General features: G+C 39.2%; 1 protein-coding gene across 2 annotated transcripts; it reads left to right on the forward strand.

Annotated features, from left to right (window-relative positions):
- Positions 1-878: 878 nt before the first annotated feature.
- On the forward strand, positions 879-13492 carry hnrnpl (heterogeneous nuclear ribonucleoprotein L). Of its 2 annotated transcripts, XM_028031756.1 has the most exons (14): positions 879-1026; positions 2682-2800; positions 3187-3424; positions 4263-4348; positions 4477-4573; positions 5085-5157; positions 10112-10147; positions 10430-10498; positions 10595-10845; positions 11749-11870; positions 11988-12189; positions 12296-12353; positions 12983-13078; positions 13169-13492. In XM_028031756.1, exons 1-14 carry the CDS (start codon positions 943-945, stop codon positions 13225-13227), a joined length of 1590 nt encoding a protein of 529 aa, XP_027887557.1. In that variant the 5' UTR covers positions 879-942; the 3' UTR covers positions 13228-13492. The 2 variants fall into 2 exon arrangements, with proteins under 2 accessions (XP_027887557.1, XP_027887558.1); XM_028031757.1 differs by lacking the exon at positions 10112-10147.
- Positions 13493-18081: the final 4589 nt, after the last annotated feature.

Raw genomic sequence — 18081 nt, forward strand, 5'->3', positions numbered from 1 at the left:
ACATGGTGCCAGCTTTAACAAATATGGAGAAAACATATTTTTTGATTAAAGTTATATACTGCAGCTTGAATAAAATGCAACTACATAGCATTTTTTGAAAAATATGGATTGCTTTATGTGTATTTTGTATGTTGCCTATGACTGCTGGTCGTGGGGAGAGACATTTCAGTAATCTAAAACTAATTGAAAAAATTTAAGCAACCTACTTGCATACTGTATGCAGACCTGAGTGATGTAAAATTCATGAGCAGTAAATATTGTGCTTGTACCAATATTGGACCAAAGAATCGCAGAGATGTCTGGCTACTGTGGAGACCGCCAGCCATCCTGTGCACACTGTCATCAAGAGCCAGGAAACCGGGGTCAGTGGGAGACTGAATAATGAGACAATAATGAGACAAAAATCGCCAGAGATCACCTGACTCTTATCATCTGGAAATTAAGCGGCTTTCTTCACTATTAAAGACATATTTGGCACCCAAAATGTATGTTTATGGTGGTGACTTTGTAAGAGAACGGGTACGTTACTCCTGTGAGTACATTTGAAGAAAACATCACCCGGCTTACGCACCGTTTGAAAGCGTCTGATTGCCTTGCCGGTTGACAAATGGTGCACACCCTTCTGGCTTCGCGTCCGCTCATTGACAGAGCAAGGTAGCCAATGGGAATTCGGCACTCAATGTTACACAGTTCTGTTGCGTTCACTGATCAGTATGAGCTTTTTGACTTGCACCTTTTAGAAATGCTAACATAATTTAAAATGCTGCAAAGATGAATACAAACATTCTTTGATAAAGGTGCAATTTAAACCCATGAGAACACATTGTTTAATTATTCCAGGATCAATTCTGGTTGGAGAATAAAACCAAACGTTTGGCAAAACGTTTATTTTCTTAACACCACTGAAATGCAGCACCAGCCCGGTAAAGTGGACAGGACAACATGGCTGCTGCTGCGTCCCGATACTACGGCGAAGGCGGCAGAGCGACAAAAAGACAGAAAACTGAAGAAGGCGGAATGACAACGGTGGGTTTTCACCGTTACCTTTGAAGCGAATGCATCAGTGAGCTGAACTATTATAGTTTTGCTTTGTCTTAGAAAGTATTTCAGCATTAAAAACGTTATAAATCGGGCGCTAGCTAAAACGAAAATGCTAGCAGGCATTAGCTTGCTTAGCTACTTCACACTTAGGAACGGAGTTTACGTCGGCGCGTGCCCGAAAAGCTGCTCAGCGGTTTCATTTAAACATCGTGTTGAAGCAGGACAGCTTAAATATTATATTCATGGGCAAAGAAAGACTCGTCAAAGAAATGACTAACGTCAGTTCTCATGAAAATAAAAGCTTGTCAGATGTTGGCCAAATTAGGACAAGCTTCAGAACCAAATAAGTGGGAGATTGTATCTCTCTGAGATAATAAAAAAAAAAACATCGTTATATCCTATGCATAATAAATGAATGATTTTATTTCCTACTTAATTTCAATACAACAAACGGCATTAATAATTTAAAACATCCACTGGATGCATTTTTAATCGTTCTTTACATATAATCAGTTCTTGGTTGCAAAGGGATTTACCTCCTAAAGACAGAATTTTGCATTGTGAACCTACATGTTTTTAACATGAATGGATTCTGTCAGTTTCCTGGAAAGCGAGTCTGAATTTATAATTTGTTCAAAATTATTCTTACATATAAATTGTTGGCTGAAAGTTACTTCGGCTTTGAAAATATAGTGCTGATCAAATCTCTGAAATGGTCCAGGGAATGTTTCCTTCTTGTTCTCAGCTGATTTGTCTCTGGTTGGACCATCTTTGGGTCTGTTGAACAGGCTTGTTCCTCTTTTAGAGTAAACCACGAGGAATTTGTTTCAAAAGTCAGACTTGATTTTTTTAGACTGGAAAGAGCAATAAAATAACTGCCAAATGATACCAAGTTCATGTGTGTGGGGAAAAAACGAAGACTGTCTTGAAAAGTTGCCATTGTAGTGTAGTTTATATACCTTGAATTTATAGTAAAAGATGCATAATTTCAAAATAAAAATATCTGGCATTGTCTTGAAATGTTTAGTTTAAAAAAAAAAAATCTCTACATTTTAAGTAGCAAGAGTAAATGTTGCATATTGACTAGCTTTTATTCAACCTTATGCTCAGTTTTGTAACTTTGTTTTATATTTTCACAAATGGAAACGGCAACAGAGAATGTTCTTCTTATAAACAAGTATTTTCTTTTTCCGCATAAACATCAGAATTCTGAATTCTGAAATTTAATTAAAAGCTATTTCCTAGTTTTGTGTAAAAATCAAACTTTGTGTGGCTAAATAAGCATGTGTTCACACATCAAATCATTTTATTTGAAAACTATTGATGTTGTTGACATAAAACAAATCTGCTCCTCTTCACGTAAGTGGATTCTCAAAGCTTCAGCAGCATGCTAAGGCTTTGCTGCTGACATGAATGTGAGGGGGGGGGGAAACAGTTGATATTTTGCATCTGCTTACATTACAAAACTACATTGTTTTTGTGCCATTTAATTTAATTTTCTAAATAAAATTGTCACAAAAACAAAACAGTTCTCCACACTGATTGCAACTTTCTGGCTGATTACCAATCTTTAAAACCCCTGACCTGCTGATTCCATATTTTGCTGGTTGATTTTCATCAGTATTATTTTCCTTTCTTAGGAAAATTATGAAGACCCTCACAAGCCGCTACCGTCTCCTGTGGTGCACATCAGGGGACTGGTGGATGGTGTGATGGAGGCTGACCTGGTGGAGGCGCTACAGGAGTTTGGGACAATTAGGTAATAATAATGTTCCTACATGTTAACTGGAGCCACAGATGTTTTTTTTACTTCCAAATTTAAGAAAGAAAAAAAAACTAAACATTGTCACATTTAGAAATTATTCTTAATTATTCCAGCACTGTTTTATGTGATTTCTTGTCCCAGAAACATCTGCTTCATGAAGAGCATAGATGTAGTCTATTGAAAACTTTCAAATTCACAATTTCATTATTGCATAGTTTGGACAGTAAAGTGAAGCTTTTAGATTTGACCCCGAGTTAACAAAGAAAGATCAGAAATGCCTTTATCTGTGCTTATCTTTACGGGATGTTTGAAGCTTTAACGCCTTGATGAAACAAGACTCCCACAGAGATTGTAAGTGCCTTTTTATTTATATTTTTTAGCTATGTTGTGATGATGCCGAAGAAGCGGCAGGCGCTGGTGGAGTATGAGGACATGAACGGCTCCTGTAATGCTGTGACTTACGCAGCTGAAAACCAGGTTTACATCGCGGGCCACCCCGCCTTCATCAACTACTCCACCAGTCAGAAAATTTCTCGGCCGGGAGACTCGGACGACACCCGGAGCGTCAACAACGTGCTGCTGCTCACAATCTTGAATCCCATCTATCCCATCACCACGGTAACTTGCATCCAGATCAGTATTTTTCGTAGGTTTAGTAGTATTTGGCGCTGTATGGCAAGTTAAAATTTTATTTAACTTTACAAATTCAGTCAGTCACAAACTTGCTTTTACTTGTAATCCATAATTAAAACAGTTAAAAGAATTATATTCTATTGTCCTTTGTTGTTTAAAACATTCCTTTGGTTTTCCACAGCAGTTTGTTGTAGTTCTATGTTTGAATCCCACACCACTGTTATGGCTGGAGATATTTGTTTCCTAAAACTTTCTGAACTGGCAGAATGAAAGTGAATATCTGGATTTTTGTTTTTATTTGAAATAGTTCAGTTTGACTTTTTACATTCCTTAATAGAGTTGAACTATAAATCATTTGTATATACATTTTGGTAAACTGTAGAATTGTAATTCATGCTTGAATTTTATGTCCATATATAGAAAATCACTTTGTATTTAATAAATAAATACATTGCAGCTTTTCCCTTCAACAAAAGTGAAAATAGTTCATGTAGTAAATAACTACACACAGTTGGGCTTTGTGATGGATTTCTATAACGTCTTACTAGATGTTGTTCTATTTCTACTAAATGTTTGATTTAATATTCAGGGATTGAAAAACACTGTGTGTCAGAAAATGGCAAGGAAATCCTACAACTACCCCCTAAAATTATTCACATGCCCGGGTTCCAAGTGTTTCAACCAAGAGGTTTGGTTCTGATGGGAAATGAGACGACACCAAAACATGTTTCCATGCCAACAATGATTTCTCACTTAAGGTGATATGACATGTTTTTTTTTATCATGAGAGCCTTACTACCTAAACATGTTTGGTGTCCTACAGGATGTCCTCTACACTATTTGTAACAACTGCGGGCCTGTACAGAGGATCGTGATCTTCAGAAAGAATGGTGTTCAGGCTATGGTTGAATATCCTTTACAAACATCAACTTTTTTTTATTTGGCAACATTCTTTTATAAACTTTCCACAGCAGGGTAACATTGTGTTGTTACATCATATTTGAACGTCTCTTTAGGCCTTAACTTGAAGGTTCCACGTTTGATTCGGTCCAAAGTGCCCAGAGGGCCAAAGCCTCTTTGAATGGAGCGGATATCTACTCTGGCTGTTGCACTCTGAAAATTGAATATGCAAAGGTACGTATGTGTTACAAGCTGCGTTTCCATTGACCATATAACTGTGCAGTTTGACATTTTGCAAATAAATTCGCTGAATGGAAACACAGCAATTTTGAAAAATGATCTTGTTTTTAAAAAGTGTTGCCGATAGCATAAAGTGGTATTTTGGCCGCATTGAACATGGTATACTGCGCAAAACATGAAACACTTTCTTTGCGTCATGCGATTAGCAGCCGCATGTTACTGTTGCCTCAAACCACAAAGAGGAAGACGGGAAGTAGTAAGAGGATCATGTTTTTTAACAACTTATTGCATGAAGCAAACTTATTCACGTAAGATTTTAATGGAAGCACCGCAATTGCTGCTTGTATTTTTTCGACATTGGCAGCATTTTGCCAAAGTTTTGCGCACATTTGTAATGGAAACACAGTTACTGCCTAACTGCCTCTTGCAACTGGTGAATAATGAGTTGCTAACCCAAAGTCTGATACTCTAATGCTCATGTTTGTTATTCCTTCCTGTCCAACAGCCCGCACGCCTTAACGTCTTCAAGAACGACCAAGACACATGGGATTACACCAACCCCAACCTAAGTGGCCAAGGTAACGTGTGTTCCCCAAACAATCCCTCTTCATTATTTTCCTCCTCTTCTTCTCTCATGTCACTACATAGGATGGTTGGGGGTTCCTCGCCTCGGGGGAGTATTGCCTTCGTTCACAAAGGATTGTCTCACCATGCAGATCAGCTTAGTGCTCAAAGGCAGTATTCCTACGATGCCTTCAGTCCTTATATATTTTCTCACCACACAGCAGGTGAAAAGTAAGGGCATGAGGAGCTGCCTGGGGGCAGCGTGCATTATAGACTCATGCATGTGAAAAATATGGAGCACCTATTTTAGCAGTAGAAGATGCACCACATGTCACACAGGATCACAGTCCCTGTAGAGCATGTCACAGCTGCACTATCTCACGTCCTTGCTTACTTAAATCCAGGTAGCACAACTGAAAGCATCCTTTCAAGCATAGTGGAGATTTTGTAAAAAGTGAAAGTGAGACTTATTAATAAAGGCCCCATGAAATGATACTGCACCTCTCAAGTTTTAGTGGAATTAGAAGGTTCATCTTGGTTTGATACAATGTTGAAATAAAATAAAATTTTCACTCAAATAACTCTTAGTAATTCTAATTACTAGAATCCAAGGCCACGTATTTCATGGGTCCTTTAAAGGAAAATGTACAGTTTGTAGAAGACATGAGAAAGGAAAACCTTTGTAGGAGATGGAGATCAGTTTTGTGGACCTATTGGCAGGCCTGTCATGAAAAATTTTATTGGATGACAAATTGTCCCAGAAATTATTGCAACAAATGATAATCTTGTTTTGAGGCCTTTTTCAAGTAATGCATTCATACTGGCTTTATAATGAAAGTTCTCCCTCTCAAAGACTAACAAAAGTTTAATTTTGTACAGAATACCTCACATTGGAAAGGAAAAATATTTTAAGTATCCAAAAGAACACAGACCAACCGAAAACAATAAAGAAGCAAATAAAAAACACAAACAGAAAACACAAATAAAATAGGTTTAAAATTGCCCTTCAAAAAAATTAATAATCAGAATGGAAATGAATTGAGTTCTTTTGAATTTTTCAGATGATTAATTGCATATCTTGCTTTTTTTTTAATTCTTAGGACAAAAAGATCCAAAAAAAGTATCAGTTTTTCATATCAACAGCTTTGACTCAAACAAGAACATATCGAGGCTCATTCAGGTGTTTCTTACTGTGTCCTATTTTTGTGCTTCCTAACAACCCAGAGGTCCTCCTTGTGTCCTTACTCCATAACCTCATACAGGCTTTCCATGACTTTGCAAGCAGACACAGCGACCTTCACAGCTCCGACATATCAACAACAACAAATAATGCTCTATGGCACACATGGGGCACAGTGGGGCATCAAATACTGGAACACAACCTCAACTCAGTACTCCATCATCATCCACATCTCCACCAGCCGACCTGGGAGTCATGTCATGTTTTTTTTTATGTTTATTTGTTTTTTTTTTCTTCGGTGGTGAAAAGTCGCCACACGTTCAGTTTAGAGGGACAGAAATAACTCCCCAGGTCGTCAAACAAAACACCTCGCATATCCACCACAGTCCGATGCTGATAGATTGATAAGCACCTCCGGCAGCTCCGTTACCGGCACAGCACATTTCATCTCCAGAAACCCCCTGAGGAGTCACAACACATTGGTGATGGGGGCAGGAGTCACACTCTTGGATTTTTTTTTTTGTTTCTTTTTGGCCAAAATAAACTCCAAAACTAAACACAAGCACAGGGAGCAACAGAGGATTTCAGACACACTCAGTCCGGCCAGGGAACAGACGACTACACATACTGGGGCAGTTTGCTCTCTCAAATGACACTACACCTCATCTCTACCTCCCTCCGCCGAACACACGACCGCACATCGAGCTGAGTATCCAAGGCAACATGCAGCCGAGCCGCCACGACAGCACATCTTCATGCAGATATTCCAGACGACTCATTATCAAGCAGTAAATGCTTTCACTTTGCAAGAGGTGACAGCTTTCAAAGCAGATAAATAAAGCAAGTACCCATTTTTACATGAGAAGAAATACCCACAGTGGGGCCCTAACGAAGACACAACATCAGACACCTGTCAAGCATACAAGCACTGAGGCAAACAGATTCCAAATCCTTTTCCAAAGCTTTCCACAGTTATGGACTCTGGTGTTCTGTTTTCCCCTGTTCCTTATTCCCCTTTTTCCCCTCCTCTCTGTGCTGTTCTTGTGTTGTTTCTGCGTTTATTTATTTATTTTTGTAGTTTTTTTTTTTTTTTTTTTTGCACTGGCCCATAGTGATGCCTCTAATGCCTCCCGTGTGATGCAGGTTTGGCTCATTGTGTCTGTGGACTGACAGCCTACTCTGAAAATGGTGCATTTGCCCTGCTTTGTGATCAGAGCACGGTAAGATGGAAATGAGCCTCTAATGGTAACTTTGAATACGCAGCGGCACCGATTGTAAAGTCAACACTGGAACCCCGTGGATGCACTTTTTGGTCTGGAGGTGGGATGCAAGGCTGGAAAGAAGCAACTAAAGACTGAGGAGGAGGATTGAGTTGAGGCTGGAGTCAGAGGTTGGAGGGTAGCATCCTTCCTGAAGACTGCCCCCTACCTGCCCACTGTGTCCTATGCTCCCTATGTGGTGCTGTAAGTACTTAATGATTGAATGAATGATCTAATGGTTCAATGTTTATGATCTACTACATGAATTCTGTTTCTGACTCTAGTTTACATTCGAAGATCTCTGGTATTCATGAACCATCTGTTATTTCTCACGATGTTCCTTTGATAAAAGGAAGTGATGCATTTTTTTCTGACATCTGAACTACTGTGTTTTAGCTTTTCAATATGTTCAATGAAATCCTGGGACCTAACAATAAGTCATTAGCTGCTGTATAGTTAAAACAGTTGATATTGATTTAGAAGCATGCTATAACTGATAAAGCAGAACTTTATTTTGTAGTTGGGGAATTTTTAATATGCTATTACATTGCCATTAACATTTTAACCCGTATAATGTAATTTGTAAAGTCTTTAATTTCAGTTATTTTCATCTTTATAAATTAGTATATTGTTGAAAACCAAATTTATTTCTATAACTGAATCCAAAGATGAAAAATCAAAAAATTCATTACTCATAAAGTGATATATTTCAAGTGTTTATTTCTGTTTGTGTTGTGATTTCTAGCAAATGAAAACCCAACTCTTTGAAAAAGCCACAGAAGAAATTGGCTGTTTGGAGAGCTTCATTAAAGCATATTAAGAGGGAAAGTGAGGTAGTAAAGGGTGAACAAGCAACAGGGATAACTTCAAGTTTGGGAGAATAGTGAAGCAAAGCCCATTGAAGAGGTTTGGGGAAATTCACTGGAGGCATTATTGAACGGCCGCACACAAGTCAAAACATCAGAAGAGTTTATCAGGGCTAAGGAGGAGAAGAACGGAATCGTTGCTCAGTGGTCCAAAGTTCTCTACAGATGAAAATAACATTTTTGGATTTAGTTCAGAAATCATTATCTCAGAGTGAAGAGGGATGGAAGGCAACCTGCTTGAAGTTTCCACAGTCAGAGGTGGTTTGAGGTTCCATATCATCTGTGGTGGTGGTCCACTGGGGTTTATCAAGTCCACGGTCAACTCAGTCCTCTACCAGGAAATGCTGCCGACCAGCTTTATAGTACAATGTCAGTTCCCAGCAGAACATGGCACTGGCTCGCATATATCAATACCTGCCATAATAACCAAGGTGTCACCTGTGCTGACTAGCCAGAAAACTGTCTGGACCTGAACTCCACAGGGACTCTGTGGAGTATTGACAAGTGGAAGATAAAAGACTAGAACCGAAAATGAAGAAAGCAAACTGAGCTTCCTCAGCACCTCATCACAACCACAGGCCGATCACCTCCAAACTTTATTGAGGCAAAACAAGGACTGACCAAGTATAGAGTGCATATACCATGCATGGATATAGTTTTCAGTAGGCCCCACTTCTTTGTTGGTATCTTGTTATTGCAGAGTCAAACCCACTTTGGTCTTCAGAACTGTCTTTTTTTCCCAATTCTCTCTGAGATTGTGGTCCATATTGACATAGTTTTGTGTGAATTTTACTCCAGATTTGTAAACTCTCAGCAGCAATTAGCAAACACCCATTATACGAGCTCCTTCTCAGTGCAGCTCTGGTAAAAATCTTGATGAAGGGTTAATATGTAAATTCTGAAGGTGGAGTGTTGGAGGAAGAGTTATTAAAGAGGCAGAGGCCCAATTTCAAGTCTAGTGTAGTACTGTATCGTTACAGTACTACACTAGGCAACCTGAGCCTTTGGTGTAAGCAGCAATCTGTAATCTCGTCTGGTTTTGCAACCAAATCAGAACCTGGCTTTCCAATTCTTTTTGTTTAAATCAATTTGTAATGATATATAGTTTTTTTTTTCTGTTAGTTTTTGGGATGAAAAGTTATTCTGTAAAGTGGCTTGAAAATAATACAGCTAAATTTAAATGTATGTCTAATTTGCACACAGATGCTCCTCTTAATACAAATGACTACAAATTTTTGTCAGAAATTTTTATGAACATAACGATGATTAAACGTAAACATAATGCAGGAGGCATTCCTCCATTCTGCTAAATTTTCAAGTCAGAGCTCAAGTCCAAATGAAGTCATAAGTTTTTAGAGATTTTTTTTCTTTCTTTTTTTTTTTTTTTTAAACCAGACTAAATGTCAGGGTTTGATTTTTGAATGTGATGCTTTTTATTTTCTATTCTCGTGTGTTTTACTTCTGTCTCATCCGGGTTGTAAAAGCTGTTTTAGTTTCTAATAAAATGGCAGGAGCCGTTTGTGGCACTGAGCCGTACGATCTCTTTCTGATCTGTTACATTCACCTGTCTGTGCTGCTTTGATATCATTTTCTGGTGTGTTTAGTGTTACCAATTGAGTACGCTGTGTATTTGGATTTGACATGTGTATGTGTACTTGTACAGATGCAGATGGTGAAGGCAATTGGAACATATCACAAGGTGTGTTTGTGTTTATATCGGGATGATTAAGGACTCCATTTATTGAATGCTTTGAAAGCTACGGCCACTTCTAAATAAAAAAATCTCCATTATGTTCAGCCTAAATGAACAGACGAAGCCTGCCGAACCTTTTATTATATTTTATTTTGTTTTTTTAAGGGGCCAGCTTCCTCTGTTGCATGCACTTCACTAAGTTGTCTCATAGCATGCGATAGGCCAAGTGAAGCATCTGCGCTGCATGCAGCACAAGTTGTTTGATGGGAACATTTTGACCATTTTCAGATCCTAACGCCAACCCCAACAAGCGCCAGAGGCAGCCCGCTCTCCTGGGAGACCACCCACCTGATTATGGTATTTGTCTCTCTGAGAAATTGATATGAAGTGTAGAACAATAGTTCCCACTGTAAAACCTCACTGTTGGCGTTTTCTTTTCCGTCTGTACTACAGGAGGTCCACAAGGAGGATATCATAGCTATAACGACGACACGTACGGCCCCCCTCCTCCCCATCGCATGGGGATTGGGATGGGGGGCCGGGGCCGTGGGAGCCAGCGCTATGGTGCAGGATACGGGCCGCCTCCGCCCGAGTACGGCCCCCATGCCGACTCCCCGGTTCTTATGGTGTACGGCCTGGAGCCATCCAAGATCAATGCTGACAGAGTTTTTAACATCTTTTGTCTCTATGGCAACATCGAGAGGGTGAGTATAATGCTGCTTAGACCCTCCTGGGCTTTTATGGGACTTTTAAAAATAATTGCTTCAAATGGGCAGCATTGTGTAAAATCTACTTTTTTTGAGCTTTTCATCATGTTATTCTCTTATCAAAAACTGGAGGGTTGCCCTGATTCTTTCATTCATATTCGAGAAATTCTTTAATCTCTTCGTGGCAACCATTCAGCTGTGCAAAACGCCTAGGTGGACTGAGTGCCACCTTCGAGCCACAGCTCCTCCTCGGAGCTGCAGTTTCCAAGCTTCCCACCCTCTGTGACTCCCCCACTCAGCTCCTTCAGACTAGCCAGCAGCAATTGGCAAACACCTGGTAGAACTGCACATCTGCTGAGTTTATTATACAAGCTACTTCTCAGTGCAATGCTGGTATAAACATTGATAAAGGGTTAATAGAGGGGCGATGTTGTGATGACATCCTGAAGGTGGAGTGTCAGCAGGAGTATTTAAAGAGACAGAGACCCAATTTCAAGGTGATAAATTACAAAGTCCCATTTCCTTTCAGTTATATTTGATATATAAACATTTTTGTAACAACTGAAGCTAACAGTTACTTGATTTTGTTATAAAATGGCACCATGTTCCTCTAAAATACATAACACTGCCCCTTAATGAAAATGTAAGACACTTTACAGCATCACATAAATTCAAAGTAAATCATATGACTTTATCTAACAGAATGTATTTGAAAGAGAAAGCCATAAATATTTTTGCTGCAAAATATGTTTTAAGTGTAAAGGGCAGGCTAGGAGATTATTTTTTTATTACAATGATAGTTGCATTATGACAAAAGTTCACCTTGAACCTAGAATCAGCAACTGACTAGTGTCTTTTTATTTTTGTTACTTTTTTTGGTTTTATTCTCCCCATCTTCAGGTGAAGTTCATGAAAAGTAAACCTGGAGCAGCGATGGTAGAGATGGGAGACTGTTACTCTGTGGACCGAGCCATCAGTCACCTCAACAACACCTTCCTGTTTGGACAGAAGCTCAATGTTTGGTAAAAGCTGCTGCCCAGACACATTTCCACACTGGAGTGTAGATTAATTTTAAAACCTCTGGAAGTTGAGCAAAGAGTTGAAAGAGCCGATGCCCCCCCCCCTCTCTGTCCTTGCAGCGTGTCCAAGCAGCAGGCCATCGTACCAGGACAGAGCTACCAGTTAGAGGATAACACCAGCAGCTTTAAAGACTTCCATGGATCTCGGAACAACCGCTTCGCCTCCCCAGAGCAAGCGGCTAAAAACCGAATCCAGCACCCCAGCAACGTGCTGCACTTCTTCAATGCCCAGCCGGAGATCACAGAGGAGACCTTCTTCCAAGTGAGAAAAATCTCAAAACAGGAGTTTTCTCTGCTGAATAAAACGAGGCTAACGTCACGACTGCAGGTCGACGACTGCACTGACCGAGTCTGCTTTCTCTTCCCAGATATGCGAGGAACTGGGAATTAAAAGTCCTACGAGTATCAAACTTTTTACTGGAAAGAGTGAGTATTGTTGCCTTCTGTAGGGCTGGGTTACATTTCAGTATTTAGTCTCTTCCAGCTAGTGGTGTGTGCTGACTGACCCTGCTGTGTGTGTTCCTTTTATATTGCTGTATTGGTTTTTGCCATGATCCTTGACAAAGGTTTTTTTTGTTATTGTTTTGCTTCTAAATGTCAACATTTCTCCCATTTCCTCTTATACAAGTTATATTGATAGACAAGAGACTAATTAGTGGTAAATTTTTGAGACATAAGTATCCTTTTAGTAAAAAGTGTTTCCATTGCAGTTTTGTGAAATAAACGAATTTCGATACGACCAAAAAACCCTCCTCAACTTAGCGGCAAAATGTTTTAGCAAAAATTGGGAATTTTTTCAAAATTACAGTGTTTCCATTTTTATTAAGCCAATTTATTTTCAAAATATTAAATTGGGCAATTATATATGGTTAATGGAAATCAGCTAAAGCTCCTTATTTTAACCTTTAGTTTCTACAGAGACAAAAATAAAACACAGCGAAGCTCAGAGAGTAAAGATTTTTATCTATAAAATAGTTTATTTGTAATGAAATTCAAACCCAACTTGGCTTTTGAAATTCTTTTCTGATTTCAAACCACCCACATCTCATTTATAGGTGAGCGCAGTTCGTCTGGGCTGCTGGAGTGGGAATCCATCAACGATGCCATGGAAGCGCTAGCCATGGTGAACCATTACCAGATGAAAAATCCCAGTAAGTTCTCTTTTCTCTTCATGCACCAAAATTCCCAGTTCAGTTCTACTCTGCAGAGAGCTTTAATGTTGTTTTCCTTCTGTCTCCTAGGTGGGCCTTATCCTTACACACTCAAGCTGTGTTTCTCAACCACACACCCTTCCAACTAATCCACTCTCCTTCATTTCTATTGTTTTTTTGCAATAGATGGCACACTTATTTTGTCATGTTCTGTTGGAGCACTGTTGACTAAAACTAGGATTTATGTGCTTTACAAAATCTATCTTAAATTATACCTTTTCCTGTTTGTATTCATTTTTACTTCAAGTGTTTGTTTCTTTTTTTCAATGAGTTGTTAATTTTGTATATTCACAGTACTAAACTTGACCCCCACCCCAAGGTATCTGGTTTATAAATAAAGTGATGTTACCATAATGTAATGATTTCTGGAGTGTTCTTTAAATTAAAACTTTAATTTCTTTTGAACAACCAACAGTAGTTAACCGCAGCGTTGATAGTATAGAATAGGTAACAGTAGAATGCGTTCATCCTTCTTTATTTATATTTATGTATGTATTTATGTGTATGTATGTATGCACTAGCTACTGTATATCTATAGATCAGGCGAGAAAAAAAATCATAAACATGAAAGTTGTAAGTAAAGTGTATATATATATTGCAAAGTAATAATCAGTGATCATTTGACCAGTTCGCTGTTAGAATATAATGGTACTTAAAGAAAGGAATCGCTAACTGTTCATGGAAAAATAAAAATTCCCATTGTATCATTATGCTGCAGTTGCTTATAATTTACACAAGATGGCGCCAGACACCAGCGCATTTCCTGCTTGGTCAGCTGACATCTGTATATCTGCAGTCATATTTTTGAGATTTCGTTGCATCAGTTGCTACCAATAAATGGAGAGTTCAAGGGCAAATAAGTTGCTAAATATAAAACACATCATGGATAAATAACTGGTTTTGAGCGCAATTAAATAAATCATTGCTGCGAACAAAGATTATTTGAAAAGAACTGCAGAAATTTCAGAATAAATTAACTTTTTATTTCCATTTTAGGTTTTATAAGTGGGTATGAACAATAGATCAATGGATATGTAGTGACAGTCAGACTTTTAAATGTAGAAATCATAGGCGTGATTATTATTCTGTGCTTTAATTAATGAGTTGTTTAATTTTTTACAGCACCACAGAGTTGCTGTGCGCGGCCGTGTCGAGATCAGGTTCCTTAAAGCTGTGCCAATCTAGTCTTTCTGGCGCTTATTTAAAAAAATAAAATAAAATCAATGAAACGGAAAGTCTACAGAAGGAATTGTTGGACAGATATAGAGTTGTTGTTGGATATGTCTAACCCAATAAAATAATTTCCCTGGCTTAATCATTATGAAATATAAATGAAATTGTCCTTGAGAGCCTTTTAAGACAACAAAACAACATACCATGTTTCCCCAACGTAATATAAAACATTAATGTTTACAAAAAAGAATATGTAGTGTCCTTAGCCTGTCGGCATACACAGCTTTCCTTTCTCAACAAATAAACCAATAATGTTGCACTGCTTCTTACAGTGACGTGCGGTGCGGTTCATGGTTGGTGAGGCACTGACTTAATCAAATCATAAGACCCCCACATGCCATCCATAGCCGCGCTGCCAAGGCAGAATAATTACGTTAACTCAATGAAACTTGGAAATACAGATATTAATTTAGAACTATGCTGCACAGCAAAGGGGAAATCCGTTGAAGTACAACTCAAACCACCGTTTTCTCTTTCTGTATCGGCCAAGCTACACATAGACTCGTTGAGTGTAACTTCCCAGTACTATGCTGATGCCGTATAGTATACGGTATCAGCAGCGCGCTGTCTCTTACTCTGCAGACGCGGAGTCACAATGTCTGGGATCATGAGCGCCCCCTGCCATGAGGCAAGAAAACGACTCTGTTCTCTGCCGTTTCTGTTCGCTCCTCAGCACACGAAACAACAAACACTGCACATTATATCAATAAGCTAAAGGATGGAAAATCAGTACATATATTAAATGTTTTTTAACCATTTTATTGGCGACGTACAGACAGGAGGAGCATGCTCCCATAGAGTGGCAGCCAGTGCAGTTTAAAGAGGTGAGGCTCAGCTCGCTGCTGCCTCACCTGCTTCACTTCCGAGCATTTGTATGGGAAACTGCGAAAATTCAGCGATTTTGAAGACAACAAATAATAAAAATTGGTTAAACTAAATGAAAAATAAATACTTTATAGTACAAAACACAGGGTGAAAATACCAATATAATTTATCTTATCATTTTATTATTCTTCCATGATCCTGTCATCATTGCGCATATTTTCATTCTTCTTTCCAAGAGCGTTCTTTTAAAAAATTTCCTTCTGCTTCTTTCACGATCTCAAGCTGTCTCATCGTACAAACACAGGAAGTGCAGCATGTCACAAAACACACGAAGAAGAAATATACCGTTCTTCAAAATAAAAGCATACATTGACCACTAAGTGTCACTATTAGACCAAGGAAAAAGCAGGAAAATTCTAACCAACCTTACAACTCTTAGCCATATACACTATCCCGTCTCTTAATGTCAATTTGGTAGCATAACGTATTTTATTACTCAGTTTTAAACAGTTATGGTAGCCTAGGCTAGCTGCGCTGATAACATGCTAACCAACGTAAAAACAACAAGTAATGGTGGGTAACTATGGCAACCAGTGACAGTTTGAAAGCCCACTTACTCTTTCTGGAGTCAGGTTGCGCGCGCATGCGCCCTGTTAATACAAAAATCCACCAGACAAGCCCGCTCTGAATATCAAACGAAACTGTGACATCACAATGTGACATCACAATATGACTCCAAAGGCAGAATTCTGACATCAACAGCTATATAAGCTCGTCACATCGATCTACTTTCATCACAGCCGTTTAGCAGCCGTTGTTGATATATTTCTCTTAAGAATTTATCTAGCAGTACACAGTAAGATTTTCAACTTTGTTTGGTGCACTTTTCTTTTGCAGATTTACATCAAACTTGACGTGAAATCTTTACTAAGTTTCTAGATAAGTGATTTTAGCTTACAACCTAAAACAAGCAAAGTTTACAATGCAGTCCAACCAGCCTACAGTCGAAGAGGTTACATCCGACAACATTGTCGAGAAGGAAATAGAGCCACCCAAGACACCCAAACGCAAAAAGAAGAAGTTGTCATTTGCAGTCTGGTGGGAGCTGCACGCAACTGAGGAGCAAAAAATGTCTGCTGAAAATATCGAACAGCAGGACGCCTCACTGGCGATCGAAAATGAATCGATCGCCAAAGGACTGGAGACAGTGGATCAAAAAGGGGACAGCCAGCCACCTGAGATTGAGTCCAATGAGAAGAACCAGGTACCATTTAAAACCTGGTCGGAGGAACACGTCCCCATTGACCAAGAGATTGCTGCAGGAAAGATTGAAAATCAGAACGATTCACTGATCAGTGAAGAAGAGTCCATTGCTGGAGTGCAGGAGACAATCAACATAGCAGAGAAGGAACAGCCCTCTAAGTCTAAGGAACAGCCACCAAAGACGAGGCGCAAAAAGGTTAAAATGATACCATTTCAAATCTGGTTAGAGAAACATGCCCCTGCTGATCTTAGGATTTCAGATGAAAATACTGGAATGGAAGATGTTTCACTGGATACCAAACAGGAATCGATTTCTGTACAGAAGGAGACACCAGAGAAGGAACAGCCCTTTAAGTCTGGTGCTGAAAATGTTAAAAAGCAGGACACTTTTCTGCTTGAAGAAGAAGGTGATCAGGAAGATTCCTTAGAGAAGGAGATTTGCAAAGAGAAACCTGCAATTTCTACAACAGAACTGGTCACTGAAAAGAAATCCATCTCCAGTTCACAGGAGAACGTGGATCAAAAAGGGGACAGCCAGCCACCTGAGATTGAGTCCAATGAGAAGAACCAGGTACCATTTAAAACCTGGTCGGAGGAACACGTCCCCATTGACCAAGAGATTTCTGCAAGAAAGATTGAAAAGCAGAACGATTCACTGATAAGTGAAGAAGAGTCCATTGCTGGAGTGCAGGAGACAATCAACATAGCAGAGAAGGAACAGCCCTCTAAGTCTAATGAACAGCCACCAAAGACGAGGTGCAAAAAGAATAAAATGATACCATTTCAAATGTGGTTAGAGAAACATGCCCCTGCTGATCTTAGGATTTCAGATGAAAGTACTGGAATGGAAGATGTTTCACTGGATACCAAACAGGAATCGATTTCTGTACAGAAGGAGACACCAGAGAAGGAACAGCCCTTTAAGTCTGGTGCTGAAAATGTTAAAAAGCAGGACACTTTTCTGCTTGAAGAAGAAGGTGATCAGGAAGATTCCTTAGAGAAGGAGATTTGCAAAGAGAAACCTGCAATTTCTACAACAGAACTGGTCACTGAAAAGAAATCCATCTCCAGTTCACAGGAGAACGTGGATCAAAAAGGGGACAGCCAGCCACCTGAGATTGAGTCCAATGAGAAGAACCAGGTACCATTTAAAACCTGGTCGGACGAACACGTCCCCATTGACCAAGAGATTTCTGCAGGAAAGATTGAAAAGCAGAACGATTCACTGATAAGTGAAGAAGAGTCCATTGCTGGAGTGCAGGAGACAATCAACATAGCAGAGAAGGAACAGCCCTCTAAGTCTAATGAACAGCCACCAAAGACGAGGTGCAAAAAGAATAAAATGATACCATTTCAAATGTGGTTAGAGAAACATGCCCCTGCTGATCTTAGGATTTCAGATGAAATTAGTGGAATGGAAGATGTTTCACTGGATACCAAACAGGAATCGATTTCTGTACAGAAGGAGACACCAGAGAAGGAACAGCCCTTTAAGTCTGGTGCTGAAAATGTTAAAAAGCAGGACACTTTTCTGCTTGAAGAAGAAGGTGATCAGGAAGATTCCTTAGAGAAGGAGATTTGCAAAGAGGAACCTGCAATTTCTACAACAGAACTGGTCACTG

The sequence above is a fragment of the Xiphophorus couchianus genome, chromosome 11 (genome assembly GCF_001444195.1).
Source record: "Xiphophorus couchianus chromosome 11, X_couchianus-1.0, whole genome shotgun sequence".
NCBI lineage: Eukaryota > Metazoa > Chordata > Actinopteri > Cyprinodontiformes > Poeciliidae > Xiphophorus > Xiphophorus couchianus.

Coding starts and splice junctions, on each gene's coding strand:
- hnrnpl (XM_028031756.1), top strand. CDS start 943: ATGGCTGCTGCTGCGTCCCGATACTACGGCGAAGGCGGCAGAGCGACA. Junction 4,574..5,084: donor TGAAAATTGAATATGCAAAG/GTACGTATGTGT, acceptor CCTGTCCAACAG/CCCGCACGCCTTAACGTCTT. Junction 10,846..11,748: donor TCTATGGCAACATCGAGAGG/GTGAGTATAATG, acceptor CCCCATCTTCAG/GTGAAGTTCATGAAAAGTAA.